This window comes from Lepisosteus oculatus, chromosome 1, assembly GCF_040954835.1.
Source record: "Lepisosteus oculatus isolate fLepOcu1 chromosome 1, fLepOcu1.hap2, whole genome shotgun sequence".
In the NCBI taxonomy this organism is placed as follows: domain Eukaryota; kingdom Metazoa; phylum Chordata; class Actinopteri; order Semionotiformes; family Lepisosteidae; genus Lepisosteus; species Lepisosteus oculatus.
Window position 1 is genome coordinate 1,169,492 of NC_090696.1, and position 26,986 is coordinate 1,196,477.

Below are 26,986 nucleotides of genomic sequence, written 5' to 3' on the forward strand. Positions count from 1 at the left end.
GAATTTTATGAGTTTTGCTATTGCATTTTACCTCCTTGCATTTTACCCCAGTGAGATATACTGTATGCTGAAGGACAGGAAAGCAACAGATTGTGGGAGAATACCCAGTAATATATTTTAAAAATTAACAGAGCACATTCCCATTACAATAATGACAAGATATTGCCCAAGCCGAACAGGCTGCTAGAAACACAGTGCAGAGTTCCAGGGTAGTTAGTGAGTTAGAGATATATTGTACTTGGTAGCTCAGAATTAAATATTTCCTTATCTAATTAAAAAGACTTGAAGGTCTTTGTCAGAAGTTGTTCAATATGCACTAATTAACTTCATTTTCCATCCTTGTCAGACTCAATATAAGTTACATTCCTTATTTAAGGAAGATTTTGCAAACCTCTATTTGTGTATTTAAATTAGAATATTCCTCGAGAACCTGACAGTCACTCATGTTGTCCTTTTAGAGTGAGGAATGATTGATTCTTCTAATGGGGGGATCCCACTGTGCTCAGAAAAGGTTAGAATACATTTCCTTGGTTTAAAATCAGCCAAAATTTCTTACCATCAGGTTTCAGAGTCAAACAGAGCCTCAAGGGGGCAGGACTGAGCACAGTCATGGCCATTCCCTTAGTGTCTAGGAACAGCAGCTGCTTATGTAGTATGTAGAGATCCATTAACACCTCTTATTATCTGTAATTACTGAGCAATAATGTGCTACAAACAAGCATTATGAGTCATTGGATACCACACAGTAATTGACATGCTGAAAGTATTCATATTAAAAACCACCTGCAAAAAAGCAATCATAACTTAATTTTTATAGAAACCTTTAGGTCCTCTATAAGACCTGCAGTGCTATATAGCTCCTAGTATATTTTCATACAGTTGTACTGACTGCTTAATTTTGAATATAATTTTTGAAATTCCCTCACATTTCTCAATATGGTGTCTGTGGTGAGAGTTTGACCTCAGTACTGATTCAGCTACCCCACCCCCCAACAGAGCAGTTGGGCTCCTGCCTGACTGGTGTGCTTCTGGTCCAAACAACATCTGTTGTGTCTCTGATCATCCTTGACACCTCCACGGCACTCCTCACAGACTGCAACAGCTTGTTGTGATTCTTCAGTTTCAGGGAAGGAAAAGATAAGCCCGTGTATTTGTATTCACTGTTTTTCATCGCTTCTTTGCACATGTCTCTCTCAGGACACACAAGTAACCACCTTTGTGGTGATGGATGTATTACTGCTGGCAACAGAATTTGAAGGGGGCAAACATGAACCAATCATACAGTTCAGGAAGATAATTTTCCTGCATCAATTTCATGACTTTTTCATTATGTAACAATTCAGATAACTGTTTAATGTACTACCCAATTAAAATGAAAATTGTTAATTCTTTTTTTTTGTTTAATTGGATCATTGTGCTTTGTTTGTAATCAATAATCAATATAATGGGTTTTAGTCTCTTAAAATTGCAGGACATTTCTGCTGCAGTATTAGAATGTTAAATCACTGTGTCTGACACACAACTGAATTGATAAGCATGAACAATTTACACTGTACTTAAAGAGAACATCCTTCCTCTTTATCTGCAAAAGGGGCAAAATAGACCAATATTGAAATGATTGATGCTGTGTAGCCGAAATGTCTGCTACAGGAACTGAACAGGAATTTCCTGACCTACAGAGATATATCATTCACTACACAATCAGCTCCCTATTTAATTTTCTGTTTCTTCATAAACTGAATAATAAAAATCACATTTAAGAGCCATTTCTGTTCTTCATTTTTACAGTAAGAAAGCTCACGTCATTTATTAGCTTCATAACCATCCAGGCACCAGGTCACTCATGTCAAAGTGCCGCCCGCAGATGTGAATACAGCTGTGAATACAGTCAAACCAGCTGGACAAGATGAGTCTATTATCATACCCAGCCCTGTGATTACACCCACCCTCTATATCATTAATGACACATACAGCACACAAATCTGCATCTCTGTCATTATTACTGTTGTAAAAGACTTACCTCTACCTCCAAAATAGTTATCACAGCTATGGAATCAAAGTGTCCTTTCTATTGCAACACAAGTAGCTTTAGTTAATAAAGTTTAATACAGTAAAGTAATGTCACAGACATAATTATTTGTCTCCACAGAGATATCTGTGCATGGCGGTACTCACCCAGACGAAGATGACAGTGAGAAGATTATTGGGAGAGTGTAACACCCCTCAGAAGCTGTGACCTCACAGTACACAAAGCTACAGGTTCCGTGTTGCTTATTGAACTCGGGTCATAACAAGGAAGAAAACTCACACATTTTCATCCTGACTATAATGACTAGAATCAAGCGGGCATATTTGCTTAAGTAATTTCAAAATCACTAAGCAGGGACAAGATGTTCCAGGTATTTTAATTTATTGTTGTCTTTTTCCTACCCAATTTCTTTAATGGCTAATTCATAACTTGATTTGTGTTGGCTCTTGTTCCTTGCAGCATCAGATTTCAAATCAAGAAGGTGAAGGAGGAGAGAGAAGGCTGTTGAAAAGTGCAGTACTCCCAAGTAAAACTAAAACTTTACTTTTTAATATTTTCTTTTTCAGTCAGCTTTAAAAAAGGTGAGTAAAGCATATCTTATTCATTTACATTAGGGCTGTTGTACAGGCACAGAATTGACTCTTTCTTGTATAAGGAATTATTTTTATTTGCTTCTTGAGACATGTATTCCCAGCATTGCCATGAATCCCTTTTTGCACTTGTACTAGTTCTCTTTAGGCCTCTTTTCTAAACTACAGAAATAAAGAAGAAACCATCCCTCATGTGGGCTCTGACTGGACTGGACCCTCCTGTGGTGTTGATCTGAGACTTTATGAAAAGTTCTGTTCAGAAACAGAAATGTTTCTTCTTTGAAACACACACTCTTAAAGGCTGCAAAAGACACAGTTGGTTTCTACTCCTCCAGGGGTCAACCACCTATTTCGCTGAAAATTGAAGAGGGGGATTTTCAAAGGACCCCAGTGCGCAACCTACGCTTTTGGAAGTAATTGTAAATGGCGAAGGCATCCAATGAAACACGGGGTATGAAAAACAGAAATTAAGTAACAGATATGATTACCCATTATTGTAAGAAAAAAATTGAAGGACATCCTCTGATCTGTCATTTGTAAGAGGTTCCCAAGCTGTTAAAACAACAGAAATCCTTTAATACATCTGGCTTTGAGAGCCAGGCAGAAACTTAGGCCCTAAAGACCTGCAATCAAACTTCAGTGATAGGTCTACATAGCCTCTGAACTCTGGGTTCATGTGGGTTTCCCTGTTTCAGCTGAAGCCAGATTACTTGTGTGTATTTTACTGCAGGCAACCTGCCTCTCCCTTCATGGCTCAGCAGCTATTGTGCTCTGCAAGCTGAGAACACTACCTCTTTTAGGAACATGTCCACAATGATGTTATCTTTAATTTTCATGTACTGTAAGATCTTCAAATTGTTATCTTTGTGTGATGTGCTACTGTATAAGAGCAGCAAGGTTGGGAATTTCATTTGGGAAGAAGCAGAAGTTAATAAACTGTATACATAATGATAATTGATTTTTGCAATTGTTAATGCCAATACATGACAAGCCACAGGCAATTAAAGCAATTCTTTATATAACCAATGCAGTGATGGCACGCTGCTGAATATCACACTCTCTTGACTACAATGAACTATTTTTAAAAGCAGTGCAGAGTTGTCAAACCAGTCTTAAACAGGATTCAAACAGGAAGCAAAAAACAACATGCAATTTTTTTAAAGCCATTAATTAAACCTTATAAAAGTATAAAAGTATAAAACATAACTGCCACCGAATGGAAATCCTCAAGTAGGTTTTACGCGAAAGACTATATATTGTCTAAAACTGTATGTAAAAAGTTGCAGGGGTTGGCATGACAGCAATCTTGAGACGGGACAAGGGCTGTGTCATCACTGCTCTCACTCTTGCCACTTAACCACAAGCTGATCTGACAGGAAACTCGAAGGGACCAAAACAAGATTTGCAGACGAACCCCTTTGAGATGCAGTATCAGACAAGATTCTGCATGTGCGTTTACAAAACAGGGACAGTGAAAACATGTTTCCTCTTTAAAAAGCACATTTTTTTTCTAACCTATGCATTGGTATGATCTCTGTGAGCAGCAGTCATATTATCAGCAAAACATCAGGTTTCTTTCGCCATGGAAAACAATCTGGTTTTGTTTGCAAATGCACAAGAGTGGGAAATGGTACTTAGCAAATTAATCTTATGGGACAGAGATGATCTTTTATTTATAATGGATTTTTGGTTCCACAATTCTACAGTATAATGGTTCGCTTCTATTTGACTTTATGTTAATACAGTAATTGCAAATACAGTACCTCAATGCCAGAAGTATACATAAATAAATTGCAGAAAATTGAGTCTACTACATTGTCAAGCAACTATGACATTACAGTAAGGTGTGGAACATAGTTGGGGGGATGAATAACAGGGATATGTATAAAATTGTTGGGTAATTTTTTTTTTCAGAAACAAAGGCAGGGCAGAAGAGTTGGTAGGATGGAACTATATATACAATACAACCTGTAAGACAGATACCTGAAACAAGGTGATGATAACAGTTTACAATCTGTATTTGTTAAACTTGAAAAGAGAAATTATTATGACTTAAAAACAGGTGTAGCTATAGACCAAATTATGCACACATGGATGCTTTTAGTAGATTTATAAGTTAAAAACTGGTTAATAAGAAATTTTCAAAAAAACTTGGATAATAATTATGGAGAAAATCTGATAAGTGAAAAGTGATCTATACTGGTAGTAGAAACAAAAACACACGTGTCATGGGTGATTCAGTTCTGCAGAAAGTTACACACAAAAAGGATTTTGGTGTTTATACAGTCTATTCTATGTTCTCGTTTAGATAATGTGGGGAAGCAAAAAAGCAAAACAGAATGCTGAGGTATAAAGAAAAAAAGTGTAAAATTTTAATCAAGGGAAGTTATGCTCAAGCTCAGAATAATGTGTTTAGGTTTTGTTATCATAGAACAAAAAGCACAGCATAATCTTGCAAAAAGAGCAGCAACAAGAAGGATTCCTAGTTTCACAATCCGAAAGGGTTAAGGAGGCTAAATCTCTTCAATTCAGAACAAACCAGATCTAAATTCAGAACACAGTTGAAATCTAAAAGGGAATTAATTTAGAATACGGGAAATGTTTCTTCGCACAATGAGTTGTGGGTGTATGGACCAGGCTCCCTTTCTTGTGTTTTCAAAACACTGACTGTGCAATCAAACAGAAATGAAAAAAGAAACGGACTCAAGGAAGTCATAAACACCCCTTTTTGCATCCCTCTGAAGAAATCTAGAGGTTTTGTGCTGGTTACCACCCCCTTCCTTCCTGTTTTCCTGTGCTATAGCGTTTGAAACATGAGTGTAACAATGTGAAATCAGGACCTGCTGATCACTTGCACTAATTCACATTAGCAAAGGCTAATCCAAAGGCTGCACCCTTAGACACAAGATGAAACATGTTTTGTTTAGTTAAAGGAAACTGCACATTGTTACATTTCTCCATTTTCTGACAGCTCTTCCCTTTTAGATAGCATGAGAAGACAAAAGAAGGTATTGAAGTTTTTCATGTTGTTATGATGTCTGTAATTTCCTGATGAGGTCTGAAAATGAACTCTGTCAATCATACCCACAGAGATGACAACAGATGTTTAAATCTGTACAGCCAATGATTTACACATACATAAAATATCTTTTTGCTTTTATCAGAAACAAACAATAAAACTAGCATAGAATAATGAGGATTACACAGCAGATTCTACCATTAAGTAAATATCTGTATGACACTGATAAAAATGTGGTTGTTTTCCTATACTAAGCGCTAAGAGGTATATACTATATAATGTAAAATCCACCTGGAAATTTCACATACATACAGTATGAACAAGAACATAATAAAAATGCCTGAGTAAATTCCAGGGAATTTGTTATAAAAGTGAGGCTGAGAATTCACAGGGGCATGGCTGACGTATGGAACAGATTAAAGTTCTCACTGGCCTGTTTAATGCATCTGAAACTTGAGTAATGATGAACGAGGAATATTTACTTTACTAATTGTGACTCTGGGCCATTCACGTTTGGCAGGCTTCCCTTGGCAAAGAAAACCTCGGAATTACCTGATCAATGCAAATATTGGAAAGTGGGTGTGTCCCCAACTTGAGAGTCAACAGGTAAACACTGTGCTCAAAATCCCAATCCAGCCTCAACCCAGTCAGCTCTTTAAAGAAAGTTTTTTGATTCTCAAATTGTTCTTGCAGGAATCCAATGTCTTCTCCAGCATGTGCAGAAGAACAGGAGACAGGAGATTGGCTACAGCTCTCTTTGAGAGCCTGGCAGTGAAATCAACACTTTAATGTTGAGACCTAAGAACATTAAATCATATTGTTGGAAGACTTGGTTTTGGGTCGTATTTGTCACACATCTCTTGTCCCGCCAACAGTCAATACTAAAGAGAGGTTTTGTTCTATTAGAACAAGATACAGTATTTCAGTTCTTAAGCTTTATTACGGTAAATCTACCAATTAATGTTTTTTTTTACATTTGAAATAGCAGAAAACAATGAGTAAACTTACACTCCTTACGTCCTCTAGATGATCTTGTACTGTATGAATATCCCCACTCACATTTCGCAAGTGTTTTATGAATACAGTCTGAAGTGCAGCGATGCCCAAAGGTGGGGGAATTAAGAACTAAAAACTATTTCAGAAAACTGCCAGTCAGTACAAGAATCGTTAAATAACCAAAATAAGGAGACAGATGTCCTGCTGGAAGAGATGAGAAGCGATGAAGTGAGGCCAAGAGGGTTGGTGTGCTACAGTGCCTTGCACATTTCAAATGGGGACATCAGATTTTGGGTCTCCATTTGTGGTGTCAGTAAGAATCCTTTCCTAGACAGCGGAATGTGGAAAACTTCCAAGATATTTTACCGTGTTCCCTGAGAAAGCAGTCTGGTCAAATGAGACGTAATGACACACCAGAGGGTTAGGGCTAGGGTTAGTAGTGATTAGTATAGTGATTAGAACAGCATATACAGTACTTAGATCTGTCCCCTGTACTTCAATTAGTGGCACTGTCCCCTATACCTCAATTAAAGATGCCCATGGTACAATACTACTGCTGCCGTGGTCTTGCGTTCACGTTTCCTCAGCCTTCCACTCAGACTCCAACATGCTGAGGCTCAGAAATCACTGTGGAAAGTTCCACAAGTAACAGTCAATATATCAGAAAAAAATCTTTGTCCCACAGAGGACAACAGACATTTGGGAATAGAGAGAACCTACTCAGTCTGATGGCTTTTGTGCTAAACTCTGTCTTTCTTTTTCTGCTACTTTCTCTGCAGGATTGAGCCCAGTGTTTTTAAATCACTTCACCTACAAGGAAGCATTCTCCCTGGGGCTGCCCCAGAGTTTGTGCATATTCTCCTAGCTCTGTGGCTATTACTCCTCCTCACGCTGCTTCTGAGGGAATCCTGCTAATTGTTTGCATGTTCCCTTTCTCCTCTTGGCTCCATTCAGCCAGGTCGCGTTGCCCTTTGTACAGTAGCTCTAAGGATTCCAACTGTGAAGATGTTAATCAAGTTTAAATAACTTGCTTAATAGCAAAACACTTAAACTATGTAAACTTTCAGAGATTCTGAGGTGTTTTTTTTCCTTTTTTGATATGTACTGTAGGAAATAGAAAACACTTCCATGACTTACTGAGGTTGTCTGCTGTAAGACTCGTTTTTTCCTGCTCTTTATCGGCTATCAGAGCACAGGGTCCATTGACACAGCAACAGATTTTGAGATTCTCCGGACTCAGATCCACTTCTCTTTTTCTATACAGCCCTTGAATACACATGCGTACCAAAGCAGTCCTGGATCGAAGCTTGGAATTCATCGGCTAATGCCGATGTCCTTGAACATCTTGAAACAATCTGACCCTCGTGGGGGCCCTGACAAAGTATCTGAAAAACCCAGAAAGCATTACACAACTTTTTTTTACTCTTCATCAGCGGAGGAGAGAGACATTCCTGATTCATAGATTGATTGCAGAGTTCATTGTGGGGCTCCTTCTATACATCTACTCGCTATCCCTGATATACTTGTACCTTTCATCTCCAACAAAATACATTTGAAGAGTAGCAGCTATTGAACTACACTTACAGTATTTGACAATGATAGTACTGTAGTTCTCCTAATGTTACTGCTTCTTTATATACCTGATTCCTATCACGCCAACACAAAACCACAATCAACTCATTTTCCAAGTTTATGAAAAGTATAATTCCATTTTTCTAGCAGAATTATATCTTAGCAGTTGCAAAAGGATAAAAACTGCTCTTCGTTTTTAGCACTTCAATTAATCTCACAATTATAAATGTCACAAACAGAATGAAAAAAGTCTTAAGGCTCTTCACCTCAGAAACGTCAATCAATGATTGACTGTAAATTTGAAACTAATAAAGAAACAAAACTACGAAAAACCCATGAGAAAGAAATGCTGCAGCACCAATATTGTACAGTGTGATGGTGAATATAGAAGTCATGAAACCATGATTGGATGTTTCAAGTTGTGGATATAATTAAAACATCAAGTTAAAAATGGGTCAGATACCCTAAGGCATAGAGATGCCAAGATAAGGAAGCCAGACAGAGGGGAGGGTTCAGGGTTTACTTCTGCTCCACTGTACAGGAGCTGGTGGGGAATCTTGTTAAGAAAGAAAAAAAAAGTCTGAGTGAAGGTGAGAGCACTGGCACCTGGGCAATATTTTGAATTGCTCTCCAGCCCAGATCAGCACACTCCACACAGGCTGTGCCACACCAGGAAGCCCACATCTTCCCAGGCATCTGTGACATTCTGCTCATCCAATCCCCAGGAGGATTCCGCAATCCATTCTGTTCTGTTTTTCATTAGCATTTGTCTGCATGAGAATTGCATTAACTAAATTGCTATTTGTTGTTTGGGAGGAAAGAATACTGTGCCAACTTGCATTGTAGCACTGTGAAACCTTCACAGATATTAGTTCACACAGATGAGTCTCCAATGTTAAGTCCTCTCTTAGAAGATCTGGCATCAAAGCTGGGAGGATAGCCACGATGTTTCAAGAAACCACATACTATATGTCGATACATACTATATCAGTACAGTACGTCTTGCATCCAAAAGTGCAGGATCTCTGCACTACAACCTGAAAACACTCGCTGTCCTTCTGCATTTGTCTTATCCATTATTCCACAGGACATTCCTAGTTACAGGATATGGATATAAGGCTGGAAATTCACCAGATCTAAATTAATTGGAGTGTATTTGGAGCTTAATACTGTTATGGTTATTGGAAGTGACTATTCAAGTCTCATAGACATCTAGAGACAATAAGACAATTATTAAGACCCCGCTGATGTTAACATTTAGGGTTCTCAGCAGTCCAGGAGCACAGCATAAAAAAGCACGTAGACAGAGAGAGGGGAGAGAAGGGAAAAGGAAAGACTGAAGGCAAGGGGCAAGAGAAGACCAGAGTGGAGATCAGTATTTGAATCTTGTTAAGTGACCTGGCCATTTCTGTTGTTTTTAGGAAACTCCAATTACCTGTGCAGAGAATACCTAGATTAAAAATTGACTCATCTGGTTAGTGGATGCATTTTGTAGAATAGGGAGATACAGTAGGTTTCCATTCACTTTGTAGCAACCCGACTTTAGATAGGGGTGTAACTATGGGTCATATTCTGTTTAGTTTAGGAGACAGCTTTATCTCCTCACTTGGCCTATGTAGGTGTTATACAGGATTGGAATACTTGGTAGCATTCTGGGATTTCCAGGTTGGTCAGGACATAGGCTTTGTTTGTAAATTTGTAAATCATGTAACTTGTATGTTGTACGGTTATGTTGTGTGTTGTTTATTGCGTAAATTATTGTGTCATTATTAATAAATAATTGTTTAATCCATTGTGCCTGACTTTTTACTTTTTTCATCAGATCTGTGCCAGAGAACAAAAAACCCAAGTGCCTTTTATTACACCAACCACTGGGGTTCTTGGCAATATCCTTACAATTTAGGGTTTGCAATTATTTATAATAATAAACTTTATATAGTGCCTTTAAAAGTGGCTTCACTAAGCACTTTACAGAAAAAAAGAAAAATGTACAATGAGAGCAGAATTAAAATTAGGGTTTTAAATACAGTAGGAAAGCAAAGAGGCAGACACAGAAGCGCTTTTATAAAGTATTTAAGTCTAGATTTGAAAGAGCTCAGAAAAGGTGACTCTGATATGTTGAGGGATAGAATTCCAGAGCTTTAGGGTGCAGCACCCAAGTGCTCTGTCATCCATAGGATATCAAGGGAGACAAGCAAGAGACCTGAGTCAGATGAATGATGGTTGCAAGGTGGGGAGTAGGATGATAGTGGATCAGACAGGTACTGAGGTGCCAAACCATGCAGAGCCTTATAGTTGAGCATGAGGATTTTGAAGTTGACACGAAACCTGATAGGAAGCCAGTGCAAGGATTCCAGGATAGGAGTAATTGCACTAGATATAGTCAAGATTCTGGCTGATGAATTCTGGACATATTGTAGCTGATTCAATGTGGATTTAGATATCACAGCAAGTAGGGCACTAAAGTAATGAATTTGAAAGAAAACAAAAGTGTTGTCCAGCTTTTCAGCAACATAGGACAACATCTGGAGATATTTCTGAGGTGGAAGAATGATGTTTTTATAATATGTTGCACATGTGGGTGAAATGTAAAGCCTGGATCAAATATTGCCCCCCAAGTTCTTCAATTTAGTTTGAAATGGAAGATCAGTACCATCCACAAATAGGGTTATTGTATTGGCTTTACGTAGTTGACAGGGCATGCCAAGAAGCATGTCTTTTAAATTAAGGTAAATTTCAGTCTTCCATGTTATTTATGTCAGAGATGCAATTAAAGAGTGCAGAGACAACCACCTCAGTTTCAGGATTAGTGTGGATGTAAATTGGAGTATCATTACCACAGAAATTATAATTCAGGCCATGTGATCTTAATAGCTGAACAGTACGAAGCTCAGTATCGAGCCCTGAGGAACACTAGACTTAACAAGTCCAATATCTGAATTGAAACAGTCGAGAGACAAAGTAATGGCAATCGGTAAGGTAAGACTTGAGCCACTTAAAAGTGTTGTCAGATACTCCAAACACTGTCTTAAGATGTGAAAGTAAGATATAATTATAAGGAAGTATGATATTTATTTTCACGTAACCAACAGGAGGCAATTCTTTACACTGAGCGGACTGTGGTAGTGTGGAACCTACTCCCATATCACATGGTTAAAGCTCACTCTATGGAAGCCTATGAGAAAGGGTCTAGTAAAATCCTTAGAACACTCGGCTACTGCCAACCAGACAGTAACAATGGACAATTTAGTGGAGAATGTTCTTATGGCTCAAGTGCAGAATTTGCAGGGAGAAATCGAAAGGAGAACTCAATATGCTCTTCCAATCAGGACATTGATCAATCAAAATATTTTCTGTTTGTTAGAAAACAGAAACCGATGGGACAATATTCGAGTTAAAAAAGCATATTGTGTACAAAAGAATATCTTGATAGGTAATCATCATATCTAATGCCTGAGCAAGATTAGTCAAAGCAAATTCACTGATAAAAGGCCTGATAGCTGTAATACACAAGTGTCAATAATCTTGGAAAAAAAACTTGTTCATTAGTGTAAAAAGTTTTAGGCTTTGGTCACACAAACAGTCCACTCAGACCAATGAGAGACAATATCTCAACTCACTGACTAAGGTGATGATTTTGTGACCAACCACAGATAAGCTAAACAGCACAGGGAGGAAGAATTTCCCTTGGGAACATTTGACTTGGGTTGCACGGTGGTGCAGTGGTGAGCATTGCTGCATTGCAGAAACTTTGTACAGTATGTTCCCACATGTTCAAGTATGTTTTCACGGGGTGCTCCCACAGTCCAAAGACATACTGGAAGGTTAATTGGCTTTTGGAAAAATTGGAACCAGTGTGAGCGTGTGCAAGTCTGTGTGTGCCCTACGATGGTCTGGCATCCCATCCAGGGTGTATCCTGTCTTGTGCCCATAGCTTGCCAGGCTAGGCCCCAGCTGCCCCGTGACTCTGTGTTAGATAAAGCGGTTGGAAAAGGGAAGAAAGGAAATTTGACATCGAAAAGGTTTCCAAAGTACAGTATTCTTATTCAAGAAAACATTCACCTCTCCCAAGTCCTTGATGAGCTGAATCACATTGCAGTTCCCCTGTGTTAACAGTTCAATGCAAGGGAAAGAAGTTTTACTGTTGATCAGTCACGACTTGACCATAATTCAAAACATACGTAAATAAAATTATATACAAACACAGTTGCACACATCAGCAGGGTTATATTTATTTTTGCCTGCTGAGGCTTTTTTCTGCTACTAGTGAATGCCTGTTTCTCACCTTTGATAAACATAGTCCTTTTAAATAACTACAGGGTGTCCTTTGGCCCCAAGAAGGAAGTAGTACAATCACATGATGTACACAGATCCTCTCTCTGCCACTGTTTGGTAAGGGTGAACTCCTGCTTTTACAAAGCAAAAAAAACTTAATCTAATTTCCTATTTCAAAGCCAGTTCTACAGACATACTGCAAGAGAGGAAGAGGGAGAACAGTGCCATGAACAGACAGGAAGGAGAGATGTCTCAAAGTCCAGAAGACAGAAGAGAAGCTGTAGGATCATGTTCTGGGTTCAGAAACGATTACTCTGCATTACTGTGGAACTGACCGCGAGCAAGTGATATGCACAATCACCTACTTGAGGGTCTCATATTTCTGTAGATAAATTACACTTAAAGAAAGGCTTGGAACATGTGCTGTAAATCAAAACATGCTGCTTTCATCATGACATTAAAGTAAATTGCTAGGCATTGAAATTGTTGATGTTGAAAGAAAATATTTCTGCAGCTGGATACAACTACTTCCAAGGATATATCTGACAGTAGAGTGATACAGTACTAGTGAATCAATCAGAAATTTTCACAAGTAATGACAACTTCAGTAACTTGGTAAGATAGTAAAGCAAAGATTCACTAACATTTTATCAGCACAAATTCTTCAGAATTCATGTTAAACTGTTTTCAAATAGAAACTAAAACCTGTAGCCTGCTCTAGGGCAGAATGTGTGCCTTTTTGTGAGGAAGCGAGAAGAATGTAGCATTACCCCTTCAATTAATCAATGAATCAATCAAATATTAAATCTAAAGTGCCATTTCACTCTTTGCACCAAGGCACTGTACAATAATACATAAAATAATCAAATAAATCAACACATTAAAAGAAAATAAGTTTTAAAGGTTTAATAAGAAAAGACAAATTGGTTAAAAGATTGTATGGTACATAAACTAGAAACCTGAAGGACAGTTTTTACTTGCAAAATCCAAAAATATCCACTTGTGCAGCTGGGTCCTATGCATGTCCTTCTAACTGTATCACACATAAATCCATGATGTAAACATTCAACAAGGCTGTACTGTCAAACTCTGCACGTTACAGAACAGCGTACACCAGCACATGGACTAAAGGCTCCAGCAGGCATGCTCCTCACTAAAAGAACGTGCTTTTCTGGTTCAGCCAGCTAAAGAACATCTCTGCAGAGTTAAAGCCAGCAACCAAAACTGAACCTTGTTTACTCAGAAAAACAGTACATCTGTTCCATTTCCTCCCTTTCTGCTCAGAAGACTTAAGTCAGAGCTTGCACATTTCACACAGTATCTCAGGTTTCAAAAGGGGGAAACATAGTATCTCTCGCTCTGTAACTACAGTGTCTACAATAGACTTACCAGGAGGCACGAAATGAAGAGCTTTCTTGGATTCCATGGTTCAGGTGTTTGAGATTCCCAGTCACCCCATCATCATCTTCTTACTCTGCTAAGGACACCACTACTTCTTCATTCGGTCTCTCTGTACCACTAACTGAGCCACTTTGCAATGAGTCAGCCTATGAAGATGTGAGAAGGGCAGCATGTGTCTGGGTCCTAGTGCCTGTTCTACTGCACCCAAGGTCTATATTGGCAAGCTAGGCGTATCCCTGCAGGCTTATGGCTGTGGTTTGTCACATTTTTAAAGTAACGATTATTTGGTTATTGCTGGGACTCATCATACTTCTCTATTTTAACTCTTAAGGGATTTTCCTTGCTCTTACTGGTCATCCCTGCTCTCGTTCTTTCAATACTCATATTTCTTTAAAATCTTTTCCGTTGCGTTTGTCTTATAAAATAAATCAGTTAATTTTATAAATTCAGGGGATCGTTACATTGGTAAATGAGTTATAGACTCCGCACCAAGTTCAATTTGCATAAAAAGTAATCAAATGAATTTCACAAAAAAAGAAAAAGAAGAAACATTCACAAATCCCTGTGGAAAAATACATAAGTATTTGAGAGGAATTGAGAAGAATGGCTTTATGAGTATACAGAAAAGAGTCACTGGAACTTTGCATGCTGGCACTTTTATGCAAGTGTATTTGCCAGGCACAGTTTGGCTAAAATGACAGAGTTTGTCATTTAGCTGAAGAATTTAAGAAGGGTCACAGATGCCAGTCAGACCATCCTTAGTTTGGGTCTCAAGCACATTTGGAAACCCCAGACATCCAGCACTCTTTGGGTTTGTGCAAAGTGTTTCTCAGTCTGAAATGAATTCCAATTGTATCCCCAGTCTTTGTTTCACCTTTGATTGTGAATAAGTCTCCTGGGTTTCAATCCCACAGCTATTAGCCTGCTCAGTTTGGACAAGTACCGATAGTTCTATATGTTATTTTCATCAGGTATCGTACTGTATGCATTTATTTCACTAACTGACAACCAAACTGCTTCTTCGCATGTATGTTTTTTATTTTTGTTAATGGATTTGTGTGTTAAATGTATTATGTATGGTGTAGTCTTTTACCAGTCTGCAAAGCAGATTTTCCATCTGGGACAGTAAAGGAAGTAAAGTAAACTAAGGTCTTGACAGTAAGCTGTCAGTAAATCTAGACAAACTAAGAAAAGACTTGCAATCACAAATTACCCTTGTTGCTCTTCTTTAAACTCTTTCTTAGCCTATACCATCTTTTATTGTCCTTTGATGACCAAATCTAAACACACTATTCTACATGAGATTTTAATAGTGCATTATACAGCTTATGCACAATTTCCCTGGATTTACGTTCCACACTTTTTACTGTACACCAAAGCATTGTTTTTCTATTGCTTCCCCAGTCTTGATGAGAACATAGGAGAATCTTCATGAACAGCCAGATCCCTGTCCTGTGTACTGTCCTGCAGCTCTGAATCTTCCATGTGATGTGTACGGTGATGTCCCTTCTACCAATCTGGAGCACTTTGCACTTAACGTTAAAAATTGATTATCATGTTTGTACTTACTCCACATTTCCATTGCCTCTGTTTGTCTGATCAGAATTAAAATAATCGATATAGAACAGGAAGAGCAACAAGTCCCTACTTTACACCACTGCATAGTTATATGTTGTGTCCCTTAAGATCATGCCCTGTTTTCTCTGTGTTTACCAGTTCTCAGTCCATGTACTACTGTACATTCACTCGGATTCCTATAGCTTTTAATTTTGAGAATCAACTTTATCTGAAGGATGTTATCAAGAGATGTCTGGAAATCTATAAATATGTCTTTAGATTCCTAACTTGACTAAGAAAATAAAAGGATCTTTTGTTTTAAATGGGCTGGTGACTGTGCTCTAATTAAGCACTCCTCGGGGGTAGAACACAACTGTGCCATGACGAAGACTGGGGGACAGTCATGGAGCCGTGCTGCAGTTCCGAAGGGCTGTGGCAGGAATGATGGGGACTGAAATAAGGACTTATCACATATCAAGCAGTAAAGGTGCTGGAGGGTTAATCAGAATCCAATCAGGAACGTTAGAAAAGCCCAGGACTCGCTCAGCTCCTCACAGAAGATTTTACGGTTATAATTGGTAACGCTATGGCTTCCAGGCCACAATGCATCTTTTCCAACACACTTGGACCATCCAGGTTTTGAGGGAGTGCTGGTTTCCTGCTCTGTGCTCCCTAAGGAATGTCCAGCCCCTGCCCCAACTGTACAGAGCACACATCGGAGGGGCTCAACAGCCCTGTGGCCCAAAGCAGCCCTCTGTCCAGGTAGTGCAGCTCCAAAGAACTTTGATTTAAACTATCATTATGGATACAAAGCAAGTATTTTTCATAGCCTTGAAAGTGGAAGAAAGTGCTTAATGTGACTGAATGTAAGATGCCAAAGTGATGGCTTAACATAAGTGTTGTTGGTGTATCCCTATACAGTACGTAGGGAACACTGCATACGTTATTTTCACACTCTGTGATTAATATAATGCAAGCTGTTAACTATGGAATGAGCATAAAACATTTCAGGGAAGATGCATTATCAGCTAAACAAGACCCTCAAACAAAAGCCCAAACAGTATGATTCTCTCTTTGCTTCGTCACTTGGTCTGCACAGCAGGACAGAGTGCGTGCGAACGAGGAATACAGGGAGAAGATCGCAGGAAACATGCCACCCAGATGCTTGGGTTGTGCTTACGGCTCCACTATCTTGCTGATCCGTACAGGACGTTCTCTCCCTCCACCACAGCCTTGAGCAACTGGACAAAATAAAGAAATGAGAAAAGCACTATAACTACTACTGTTGGTACTAATACCATTGCTATCGCTATATATAGCTACTACGGTAATACAACTGCCTCTACTGCACATACACAACATGCAGTAGCTCTTTCTCAGTAAGGATTAGAAAGAACCGTAAAACACAAGTGCATTTAAAATTGAGAACATGAGGCACTCCTTTACCCAAAGAGTTGTGGGAGTGTGGAACAAGTTACCAAGCCATGTTGTTGAAACCAATACCCAGGTTTATTTAAAAAAATGCCTGAATGAGATCCTGGGATCAATTATGCACAAATTAAATGGGCCAGATGTCCTTCGCTCATTGATTACTTTTTCTACTTTCTTATGTTCTTTACAATTTACCCAGGAACATCGCTGAAAGTAAACAATTTTTTTCCCACTGGTAAAATGTATTATCTCTGTCAGGTCTACCAGGTGTGGTGATCATCCTCAGCACATCGTGCGCTTCTCCTGCAGAATGAACTGTCTAGTCAAAAACTCTGCAGTACAGAGAGTGTGTTTTTACATTAAAGGCAACAGACGTGCTGTGAGAAGTAGAAGATATATAAGATTCAGGATTTCTTTATTTGCCATATACAACAAGTACATGCTTACACATTCAGCTTTACCCAGTAACAAAGAAAAGCAAATAGGCAAGAAAAGACAAACAGACATGGACAATAGATAATAGATGTTAAAATACAGCCAACAGGATGTGTGCAAACAGTGCAATACCTTAAAGTGCAGGTGCCAACATGTGCAGGTGCTAATTTGAGCCTTTTATGATGCGGACTGAGTGGGGGAAGAAACTGTTTTTGAATCTATCGGTCAGTGTTCCGATACCGCGATACCTCCTGCCAGAACCCAGGGGTGAAAACAGATTGTGGCCAGAGTGAATTGGGTCCTGAAGTATAGCTCGAGCCTGGTTGTGGCAGCGGTTGAGATATATCTGGTCGATGGAGGGTAGCTTGGTCCTAGTGATGTTCTGCGCAGACCTCACAACCCTGGCTTTTCTGTCTTCACTCTCAGTGGTATTACGGTAAAAATTGGTGAGTGTTGTCTTGCTCATCCCCCACTTCCTTAACTGTCACAGGAAGTGAAGGCCCTGGTGGTCTTTAGCGAGGATGGCAGCAGTGGTCTCTAACCAGCTCAACCTCTCAGATCTGGAGGCAGAGGAACCTGAAGGTGCTGACAGTTTCGACTGGAGCCCCGTGAATGATGGGTTTGATGTCCTCTGTGCCTCCTCAAGTCCACTATAATCTCTTTTGTTTTGCTGATGTTAAGTGTGAGGTTGTTGTTGTGGCACCACTCCACCAGCTCTGCTACCTCGCTCCTGTAGGTGGTTTCATTGTTGCTCCTGGAAGAGGAGGTGTTAGTGGGGCCATTAGGGGGAACTCACCCTACGGTCCGTGTGGGTTCCAATACCCCAGTAGAGTGACGGGGACACTAGACTGTTAAAAAGGTGCCCTCCTTTTAATGAGATGTAAAACCAAAGTTCTGACTCTCTGTGGTCATTATTGGTGGTGGTGGAGGGGAGTCCCCATTACCTGTAAAGTGCTGGAGTGTCCAGAAAAGCACTATACAAGTGCATATTATATAATATAATAATACAATTACAATACTAATTAAATACCATAGAGCACCTTCTCTGGGGGTCCAACATAGGTTTGGTGGTACTAATGCTTTGATTGTCTGAATTATTTTAAACAGAAAATAAACATGTGAATAAACAGAATACAGATCTTGAGAAAATGCAGTTCTTAAATGCTGTCAACATAAACAGTTCCTGAATGCTCAAGAGGCTGCCATCTGGCCTGGCCCCTTGGCTAATTAAAACAGAAAGGCTGCTCCTCTGTAAATAGGAACAGACTTACAAAAACACAGGCAGTGAGGATACCAACTTGTTCTCTAGGGCGTCTCCCTGCATGGCACACAGGTTCTGCAGAAACATGGTGAAAAGAGCTTGCTTTGGCTTTAACTCACAGACTAGTTTTTCCCTTGTTTCCCAATTTCCTTTTTTAGCAATGAGATAAACAAAGCCCAAATGTTGTGTACTTGTGTACTTTATAATGCTAATTTTCATCAAATTAAAACATCAGTCCCTTGGGATAGAGGATGTTGTGATACTGCAGTTTGAGTAATAATCCCATTGCCAACCATGGACACATCGAGAGAAAAATATTTCTGCCGAGATTCAAATCCTGACCTCCCTCAGGTGTATTTCCTCTACATGTTTATTGCTACAGCCAGTCAGACTTCCTTTATTCCTCCTGTCAGTCAGAATAAAGCCTTATTCCAAAGAAAAATAAATCCATTATTTCAAATACATACAAACCAGGATTTTAAAGCATGAAATGCAGCGTGACGAAATGAACCAAACATTTTAACATCTGTTTTCAATACAGGGCTTGACATAATCTCAGTAAAGTTAGGCTGATATAACAGACGATTTGTTTAAAATTTGATTATATTTGTATTTTACAAGTTGCTGCCTGATAAGGAAAGATTAGTGTAACCATAGGAATACTCATCTGTTTCTTCAAAGTAATCCAACTTCCTTTTGTGAATTAGTTTTTAGTAGTTCTTTATTTTTAAATACAGAACAAAATAAGAACAAAACATCATCCCCACCCCCTTCACATTTCCACCGAAAGGACACCTAATCAAGAGTGAGACAGCACTAAAAGAGGCTCAGTACAATCAGAATCACTCAACAACACGCCTCAGTTCCCTGATCTACACTCCTACCACTCTATGCCCTGAGCAATAAGGGTCCAACTCCCAGACTCCACTTCCACCTCCCTCCTGGCGCACTGGACCCGAGTGACGGAGATCCAGAGATTGTCAAGACAGGACAGAGCCCAGGAAGGCCCGGGGAGGGAGTGTCAACACAGCACCTTTTTAGATGCCTTTTAACATCTTTTCTGATGCCACACGAGTCCACAATCAGAGTTCGCATTTAGCAAGAGTACTGTATGTACTGTACAGTAGGGGATGCAAGAAGTCACAGAGCAGTTCTGAAGGTTTATTTCACAAAGTCCCTCAGAGAATAGAGAAAGAAATACCAGCATAGCTTCTCCTGCTCTTAGACACAAGCACGTCTGAGAGCAGTTTATACAGTAGATGTGGTTACATTCTGTCACCTAGCTGTGTAAAAATGTCACACACACTTTTAATCAGTAAATAAGGGTCCAACAAGACAGGTGGTCTGTCCTCTTTCTATAACTTGAAGAAAGCTAGGTTTAGACCAAACTCTATGTTGGAAATTTTACGAGTTAGGGAACATCAAGTAAATATCCTTGTTTAGAAAGGTAGATACAGTTTCCAAAATGTGTGAACAGGTGCCCACAATGCCTCTTGGACAGCGCAAACAAGGGACTAGAATCTAGCTTCATACAAAATCAAAGGCAAAGTCAATCAAGCATGCTCTGCAATGAAATTTAAGTGAATCACTCCATGATTTTGGAATCCATGATTTTGGATTTTGGAATCTGCATAAACATTCTTTCAAATGTTAATTGCTTACACTTATTACAATTGCTTACACTTATATAGATATTGCTTTTCTGGACACTAAACTCAAAGCGCTTTACATGGGGACACCCCTCCACCACCACCAGTGTGCAACCCCACCTGGATGATGTGATGGCAGCCATAGTGCGCCAGAACGCTCACCACACATCAGCTATCAGTGGGGAGGAGAGCAGAGTAATGAAGCCAATTCATAGATGGGGATTATTAGGAGGCCATGATTGGTAAGGATCAATGGGAAATTTAGCCAGGACACCCTGGGATTTTTAATGACCACAGAGAGACAGGACTTCAGTTTTACGTCTCATCCAAATGATGGCACTTTTGACAGTATAGTGTCCCTGTCACTATACTGGGGCATTAGGACCCACATAGACCACAGGGTGAACACCTCCTGCTGGCCCCACTAACACCTCTTCCAGCAGCAACCTTAGCTTCCCAGGAGGTCTCCCACCCAGATACTGGTCAGACTCACACCTGCTGGACTTCAGTGGGCTGCCAGCTGTGAGTCGCAGAGTGATATCTCTGCTGGTGTCAAAGGCACCAAATGTTGTCAAAGGAAATCTGTTCATTCAAAATATAAGTACATACAGTATAAGAATGTAATATAAAAAGAAGAACAAATATAATAAGAATTACAATGTACATATGGCAATAAATTCCTCTGCTCTACTCATACTGAAGTTCTCGATCCAAATTTTAACTGCTGCTCAGGGTTTGAATGAAGACAGAAAGAAACAAGCATGGATGGGCCATAGAATGAGAGAAGCTCATCATCATTACAAAAATATGCTGGACTTTATCAAGCCAAAGTGAAGCAGGGAAAAGGAAATTACTTGCAAATGGTTTATGACTGTGGAAAACTAGAGAGTGAGAAGGCCATGTTCTCAAGGACTGTGTGAGTCTTTCCACCTCAAGTTGTACTTAATTGTGTTATTATGGTGCCAAAATACAATCTGCAAGGAGAACGTTAAAATACATTAGATTGTGTCAGCAGACGTCTTTTTGAGCAGACAGCGAGATACAGGAAAAAACAAGTAGTGACTTCAAAACAAAGGTGTCAAAACAAGGAGGCAAGGCAGATCTTTCACTCTGCAAAAAAGGAGAACCTTATATAAATTTGGTTCCTTTTAATGAATTTAGCAATATTGTCTGCCGAAATAATTCAAGTAGGGGTGCTAGATTTAGGTGCTGGGAGAAAATGCTTTTCAGTGGTATTATAGTACACTCTAAATTATGTGTACAGATACCGCATCGGTCACTGTAACCAATAACTTTCTGACTCCCAAATTGTGATTTTTTTTAAAAAAGTAATGTTTTCCTCCAGTAACCTGTAACAGATAATGTGTGCCTAATGAATGTGCTCCACGATTTCTATATAGAGTTCCAGCAGAATTGTAGCAGATAAGCAGGTCATTACAGGGCTGTGACAAAGGCTGCAATATTCAAACTGCTTCTGTTGTCTATAACACTGGATTATGACCACTGGTTAATGGATAGATACTCCTACAGTTGGGCCTTACAGACAAAAGTCTCACAACAATGTTGGAGGAAGCCTATAGCATTAATACATCCCAGTTTACCTTGTTTTTTCAGGACACATTCAATGTTGGCTGCACTGAGCTTTAGGACAGAAGATCCCTGCCATTTAAACAGAAATACTGTCAGAAGGACAGTAGGGCCAGTAAAACAGTAAAACCACCATCAGATGACTTGCACTCCAAACTGTACCAGATTATATTATCATCTCAGAAATGTGTTTTGGAAATTTAAGATACAAAGCATTTAAGGTCAAAAGGAAAATCCACAGGCCTGTAAACTGCTGTTTCCTTGTTCTTCATCATGGTGTTTAGATAAATCCACCAAAACTCTCAGCTGTTGGCATCTCACCATTCCACATTTTTTCACATACATTAGCAAATTACATGTCTTTCTTTATTTGCTTTAGACCACCGTATCATACTGTATGCACATACTGGACTAGAGACTCTCTTATCACTCAACTCATTTGACAAAGCTTAATTATAAAGGCAATTATTTCAAATTATAGACAGCCATCACTCCTGTCTTTATTTGCCAAGCACTGTCTGTACTGTCTCCACTTTGCCACAGGAGCTGATACAGTACCTCTGCACACACACAAGTGAAATAGATGAAATGTGGTTGAGGCTGCACTGCTCTGAGGAGTCCTTGGGGAAATCACAAAGAAGCTGCAATAGTCTGTCCAACAATTTGTCATGGTAGTTTGGCAAATTATAATTTATTTTGTGTTAAAACAGCCACTTTAAAGTTCAGAGAAGCCTGCAAACAATGCAAGATGTGTAAGGAAAGGGATTAATATTACGGAACCTGGAGAAAAGAGCAACGTCTTAAGACTGACCAACTGCAGTGCTGTGTTTGAAGCTCTGTAAGTGATTTTGTTCCTAAAGTCTATATACAGTTGTATGCAAAGGTTTGGGCACCCCGGGTCAAATTGCATGTTTCACTGAATTTCTGAAGTGAAAAAATAACAACAACCTCTGCAGGGTATAAACTTAAACATAATATTTCTGTACAGTTGAATTCACAATTACTCTATGTTGGTTGAATTTAACAGATTAAAAAACATAAAACAGTGAAACTGTAAGAACCTGTAGTTATATGATGACAGAATAATATAGATGGTTTGAATTTACAACAACACTAAGAATGTGGAATCAACTGGACAAAATATACAGCAATATACTGTATGCACATAGAATAAAAGTATACAATATTGTTACGAATGGGGGTTATGAAAAGGTAAAATCTTTTTCTGCTGGGAGGATTTGTACTGTCAGCATCAGGAAAGAAGGGAGATTTTTACTCTACCATCTTTCTTGGCTTTATAACAATTTGTGCAAAACGTCTGACTCATCCAGGCTGAAAAAAGTGGGGTGAAAAGTCCAAAAGAATTCATTTTGTTGATCAGGCAAAATTACAATTAAAAGATTTCTCTTGTTGCAGAACAAGTCTTGGGACAGAATTGTTTATGTACAGTCTGACAATCAGAAGATGTCTTGATCTAAGCTACAGTAGGCTGTGCCAGAGTAATTGGCCATTCAAGACAACAGAAAGATTATTATAAGTCTTTTTAAAGACTTTTTTCAATAATAATTCTCAACACTACAGCCCCAGTTCTGCCATTCACCCATACACACACCTATACAATGTGAAGTGTAGCTTCCAACAGTGACATCATGGTAAAACCACAGATAAGAATGAAAACATGTGGAAAGGCATTGCATGAATGATGGGTAAGTAAATTCATAAGCATGAACTGTCATATCAAAAAGTAAATTGACTACAAAACCTTCAGCGTGAATACCCAATGCCTGAGAATACTCAAGTCACAAATCTCAATTCTGTTTTTTTAACTGGATAAATTAAACTCTGTGCTTTGTCCAATCTGGACTCCCTAAAGGTCCCACTGTTCAAATTGTGGAACAATTGTCAAAAAGTACTTGAGAAACACCAGCCGTCCCCCTGAGCTGTTAGAGAACAGGTGTTGTGACAAGAATCTCCTGGTATTTTTTGCAAAGTGCTGTACATATTACAGCATATATTTTTTAAGAGAAAGCTGAAAACTGACAATTAGGCCACTGAGCACCAGTTACATGTTTTCATGTCACTAAATGGCTGAGTATTTTCATTCTTCATCATTTATAATAATAATTGCTTGCACATATATAGCAGTTTTCTGGACACTCCACTCAAAGCGCTTTACAGTTATTGGGGATCCCTTTCATCACCACAAGTCTGCAGCATCCATCTCAATGATGCAACAGCAGCCATAGTACACCAGAACGCTCACCACACATCAGCTATTAGTAGGGAGGAGAGCAGAGTAATGAAGCCAATTCATAGATAGGGATTATTAGGAGGCCATGATTGGTAAGTGGCAATGGGAAATTGGCTACTGGGAATGGGAACTGGGGCTACTTTCTTTCAAGAAACACCATGGGATTTTTAATGACCACCGAGAGTCAGGACCTCTGTTTTACGTCTCATCCAAAGGACGGCACCCATTTACAGTATAGTGTCCCCATCACTATACTGGGGCATTAGGACCCACATAGACCGCAGAGCGAGCACCCCCTGCTGGGTGATATGGCTGCTGGCTGATTACCATCTTTATTTCTACTCACATGGGAGTCTCTTACATTAGAGCTCAAACATAGATTAAATTGAGATTATTTAATCCTAGAATTGTTCAATGATAAAGGTGACATTATGTTGAGCAGAAAGTATTTTTTGCTAATATTTGTGCAACATATGGTTCAGATTTCTAACATTTAAAAAAAGTGTATGGTCTTCTAATGTGAGTTGACAGTAGAATATATTTAAGGCTTTCATTATTACTAAGGATTACATTCATTGTTATCTCCTTGAGGATACAGAAACATATTTACAGGGTATACAATTATATAAAGAAATATTTTAAGGACAATTCAAACACAACTGTTAAAATACATTCACAGAAAAAGTTCATAGATACTTCAGTTGAATAATTGCTGGAGTGGATCAAGCCTTTTCTTTTTGTAAAATGTTCTTGTAGAATTTATTAGCTATTTATACGAAACTGCACAATCATTTCATTTCAAGTACTTTATTACTTTTGAGTCTCTCTAAAGATCTAAGGATCTGCGCCTGTGGCTGGAAGGTTGCCAGTTCAAATACTGCGGCCGTTGGGCCCCTGAGCAAGGCCCTTAACCCCAGCTGCTCCAGGGGTGCCATATAAATGGCCCTGACCCTGCGCTCTGACCCCAAGCTTCACTACCTGTCTGTGTGTCTCATGTAGAGCAAGTTGGGGTATGCAAAAAGACTAATTTGTAATACAAGAAAACTACTGAGAAAACAGATAATATATTTATAGCAAACTTAATCTGTCATGTAAGCTAAACAGAAGGCAGCCTTTACGGTGGAATACACTAGATCTGTTTTACCCAATGGAAAAATTAATACTAATTCCAATTAACTGAAGTCAAAAGATAAGAGAGTTCTCCTCAGGCTAAACAAAGAATGATTCTGCCACCCTCCGCTTCACAATTCAGAATTCACCATGAGTACAGCGCCAGCGCCAGGCATCCAACTTTACTGGCATTTTCAACATTAAATACAGCCATAAGAGGCACTTAACCCTCAAAGCAGGGGTGAATATCTCTGCACAATGATTCCCAGAAAGGGTGCCCAAGGCTTGTTGATAACAGCTCTCAAATAGTTTTGGTTCTTGGTAACTAATGTTTTTTTTATGGGCAGCACTCAGAACATAGGCTCACCCTGCTTTCACCAACCTTGCAAACTCCTGCTCAAACACGAGCTTCTCTTTTGTCTAGTGCAGGTAAGGAGAAATTATTTATTATTAACTGCAAATAACTCTGTCTTTTTCTTTTGCTAATCATCTCTTCCAGATCATAAACCTTTTACCACAGAGAACGTATGCCTGTCAGCCAATGTTAAAGCACAGTCTCAGCCTTACATAAGTTCCCCCTTTTCATTGACTCAAACATCACCTTTTAATGAAACCCAGATCAAACTTGGACTAGTACAGGACTGACAGATCACAAGGGTCCACACAGCCCAGTCTCACAGCAAATGTAGCGATGACAGACGTGGTGGTACAGGCCTGTAATACAAGCTCTTGGGGAGACCTAAAAGGGAACCCCACCAGCAGGGTCCACAAGACACAATAATGAGTCATTCTAACACACTAGTTTAAGCTGACATGCTGACTATGAGCTGTGTTCCGACATTTGAGCATCACCACGTTTGGAATCTCCCTACCACTGAATGCCACTTAAATTATTATGTTATAATTTCAAACATTTTATTATCCATCTTCCACAATTTCATATTTTGCTTTTCCATTTTTTATTTTAATACTTTAAATCCACAAAATTTGCACAGTATTACCAGAGATGAGTTTGTAATGTGTTCACAACACATAAATATATACCATTGAAGAGGGACCAACAGTAATCCTTCACCATCCACTGCAGAGGTTCTGGAAAGTCTGCTGGGGGTAGATTTTCCTGCACCTCTCCAAAATGTATTTATAAAACATGCAGTGATTCTTTAAGCATCAGGAAACACTGATTGCTCTATCAATCAGTGCAACTCCTGAGAAGTCAATTCTACTTTTCAACTGGCAATGTTGTCACCTAATCTGTACAGTTTACAATATGTAATTTCAAATTTTAATTGTATATGAGCTGAGAGATTACAATTAAAATGCAGATCCACCAATATGTAATGAATGAGGCCCTTTCTACTCAGTATAAATTATCAAAAATAACAAAAACAAAACATTATTAATGTAAACAGAAGTATAACAACAAAACATTTAAACAAACCTTCATTTTTCTTAATTTTTCATGTGTAACAATTCCATAACAGCTCAATAATTTACATTTTACATTTCGTTATCCATAACCAGCTATTCTGGCAATACTCCCCTGGCTCTCGAATTAAATAAAAGTAATACCAGAATTGCCATGAAAGGTCTCTTTCAGAATAATTCTGACATCGTAATCAGGATTTATCATACATTAAGAACAGAAGACAATACAATAGCAGTAACTTGCTGTAGGGCTCCAGGTGTAAGGACTCGACCAAGGCACACTACTGTGTTTAGGATTCATCTCTGCACTACAACAAACTGTAGCACCAAGACAGAATCTTTACGCTGCAAAATGAAGAAATGCCATTGTAACTGTACAACAAGAGTAGTTTTTC

At 39.0% G+C, this 26,986-nt stretch overlaps 1 protein-coding gene across 3 annotated transcripts in view; it reads right to left on the reverse strand.

Annotated features, from left to right (window-relative positions):
- slc4a11 (solute carrier family 4 member 11) overlaps nucleotides 1–26,986 on the reverse strand; it is an 80,962-nt gene that overhangs the window by 35,765 nt on the left and 18,211 nt on the right. Inside the window, exon 1 of one of the 3 annotated variants that reach the window (XM_015343859.2) lies at nucleotides 13,871–14,003. The exons of the other annotated variants lie outside the window; for them this stretch is intronic. Within the exon in view, the coding sequence (XP_015199345.1) occupies nucleotides 13,871–13,907 (37 nt within the window). The 5' untranslated portion in view covers nucleotides 13,908–14,003. Of the gene's footprint in view, nucleotides 1–13,870; nucleotides 14,004–26,986 lie in introns of those variants that run through there. 3 annotated transcript variants of the gene reach the window in all.